The sequence below is a fragment of the Poecilia reticulata genome, unplaced genomic scaffold (genome assembly GCF_000633615.1).
Source record: "Poecilia reticulata strain Guanapo unplaced genomic scaffold, Guppy_female_1.0+MT scaffold_314, whole genome shotgun sequence".
Classification (NCBI taxonomy): Eukaryota; Metazoa; Chordata; class Actinopteri; order Cyprinodontiformes; family Poeciliidae; genus Poecilia; species Poecilia reticulata.
This window is the reverse complement of record NW_007615089.1, coordinates 17,885-20,749: the sequence shown is the minus strand read 5'-3', so window position 1 is coordinate 20,749 and position 2,865 is coordinate 17,885. Positions and strand designations below refer to the sequence as shown.

At 46.8% G+C, this 2,865-nt stretch overlaps 1 protein-coding gene across 1 annotated transcript in view; it reads right to left on the bottom strand.

Moving 5' to 3' along the window:
• Window positions 1-907, bottom strand: part of ccdc88c (coiled-coil domain containing 88C) — a 32,218-nt gene extending 31,311 nt beyond the window's left edge. Inside the window, exon 1 of the mRNA XM_008403188.2 lies at window positions 314-907. Coding sequence (XP_008401410.1) covers window positions 314-373 — 60 coding nt within the window. The 5' untranslated portion in view covers window positions 374-907. The remainder of the gene's footprint in view (window positions 1-313) is intronic.
• Window positions 908-2,865: the final 1,958 nt, after the last annotated feature.

Here is a 2,865-nt window from a genome sequence, read left to right as displayed (position 1 = left end):
CTGCAAAGGGAACCGGTGCTGGTTCTGGGCCGAGCCGGGTCGGGCCAGATTAACGTGCTGGATGGAGATCAGGACGAACATTTAGTGGCTGGACTAGTTAACCCAGACTAGTTAGTAAGTAGTTAATCTGTATTATGTTGTGTTTTAATGTTCAGCACTTTGCATCAGCTGTGGTTGTTTTTAAAGTGCTTTATAAATAAAGTTGGTATGGTATTATWTAGYAAATAGTTAACCCAGACTAGTTAGTGGCAGGTTAACCTTCACTAGTTGGTTCCTGGTTAACTCAGGCACCTGACGCAGCAGGTARACTCACCCACAGCACCAGAGGAGACTCCATGAAGGAGGCCAGCAGCTCGGACAGGGTCACATCCATGCTTGGTCATCAATCAATCACTCATCAATCCGCCGATCGATCCGGATCAAAGCATCGCCCCCCCCTCTCTTCCCCCCTCTGCCCTCTCCTCTGCGCACGAGCTCCGCCGTAGCTACTATTGTCTGTCCGGGTCTCCACGGTAAGTCCGAAAAGTAGAAGAAAGGCGGGTAAAAACCAGCTGGACCGGGTCGGAACCTCCCTCACGGAGGTTTTTCTAAAGTTCTGGAGCAGGTTCCGTTAGTTTCGCCGCTAAATTACAGCGTTTCTATTGCTGATGGTAGGCAAACACTTGATCCAAACTTCGCTCGGATAGTTGATTGTGTTGCCAAGGAAACACAAATCAGACAGTAAAGAGATAAAAAACGCTGGGAAGTTAGAAAATACAACAAATCCGATGAGAAAACAGTGAAAGTCTTCAGCAGAACCGGGTCAAAGTACTTTCCCCCGTCGTCTCCATCCGGACCAGCTCCTCACCGCTCCAACTGTCTCCATCAACCTGTGAGACCCGAGAACATAGGAAGGCAGACCAACGGTACGAACAGCCAATCAGCGGCCGGCCGCCGCGCCAACTCCCGCCTTTTCTCTGAACCAACCAATGAAGAAGAGGGTGTTCACACTGAGACTGACGTCACCATCGGGCAGAGTGAAGCCAAAGAGCTCGCAGGGAGCAAGATGGTAACCGTCCCGCGCAGGAAGCGGCGCTTATTTTAATCTCCCATAGGTTTTTTTACTGATGGTTTTTATATTTCCTGTTTTTATGATTGTCTTAATGTTTTTTTGTGAATTTTTACAGTTATAAATTTTACTGTTCCCATTCTAACCTTTTAGTTTACATGTAATTTTTCTTAATTGTATATTTCAAATATGCACACAGAACAAAAGTCAGACTGATATGTTTATTTTATATGCATTCATATTTTCTGCGTATATATTTTTATTTTAATATCTCTAAAGTGTATTTATGCACATTGTCAGCACATTCATTGGACTCGATGCACACCTCCAAGTTAGTCATTGAGAGGAGAGAACATCCCATAATAAGACAGATCAGGTGAGGAACAAAGCGTTTTCCAGGGTTTTTCCTCCAGAGAGAACAGAAATCAACTCTGTCCTCTCCGTCGGCTCACCACAGTGGCAATGAAACGAGCGTGTTGGTGGCAGGTACTTCTCTTGTTCTAAACTCTGATTCGTCTGAATGGTTTGAAAAGGAAACCAAAGATCAGCTCATATCAAAGGTCAGATGCAAATATGCAGCAATGAAGGCCGGCCCAGCAGTGAGAGCAGCAGGSTGCGCGACACGSRCTGGGTCTACTTTCTATCCCAGGAACTGTAGAACCGATTCCCGGCTCCGGAGCCGGGATCTGGTTCAGTCTGAATGAGTTTGATCAGCGGACAGGAAGCCTACATCACTGACATCCTGTGACACAAACTCAACTCAAAGTTCAGTGWTGCAGCGAGGAAAACCACTGATCACACGTGGCGCCAGTAAATCGGATGACAGCGCCACCCCTGGTGAATGCTGAGTACTACAACATCAACTCTTGAAGCGGCATAAAATCTACTGCAGTTTGTTCCAGACAGACCCGAGATTCAGCGAGTCTGGAGACTCCTGGTCCGACGGTACCGCTGCCGGTCCACCTGGGTCAAATGTTCTGGACTCAGAAATCAGGATGGGAGTGGCGGGCATCTCCATGGCAATAAGCCYTCAGCACTCTGGGGCGAACACCATGTGGACCTGCAGCCTGGTTCCGGTCCAATCTGCCCATACGCCTCTTCACCTGTGAATTGAACYGGTCCAGTTCACCGAACCGGTTTCTGAACCTCCCGTTTSTAATGTGGACTACAAGATGCTTCTGTAAACTCAACAATAAACTGCGTTTCATTGCTAATTGATTTTGTTCAGGCACTGATGAGGTCAGCCAAGTCTGCTGTGGCAGTCAGGACCCAGCAGAGATGTTGGAGTAGGGGATTCAGATCTGTTGACCCCTGGTTGGAGCAAAGCCATCTCGTTGCTATGGTTAAATAGATAAACTGCCAGTCATAGGGAAGGCAAACAGGATGATAATCCACCAGATTTAATCTCTGACGTCGCTCAGGTCAGGTCTTTCAGGTGCAGAACTAGCTCAGGTRAGGTCGTGTGACCTGCAAAGGAATCACCTGCCCCACTGAGGGAAAACAAAAACCAGCAGCCAATCAGATTCTAGCAATTCTCTATTTATTCCTTCATTGTGAATATAAAACAGGAAACGGTTTAAGAGGTGATTTCAGAAGAAAACGATTTACATTCAATGTGCTTCACTTAGCCCCGCCCCCACAGTCCTCCTGGACCAATAGGAGAGCGGGTCATGGTGGAAACCTTCAATCTTATTGGTGCTTTGTGAATTTCATAAGTCTATAACAATATTACAAATATATAAAGACTCTAGAGCGCAGCGGACACAGATACTGCAGTCAGGTTCTACTGTAGGTCAGGATAATACTGCACTGTCCTC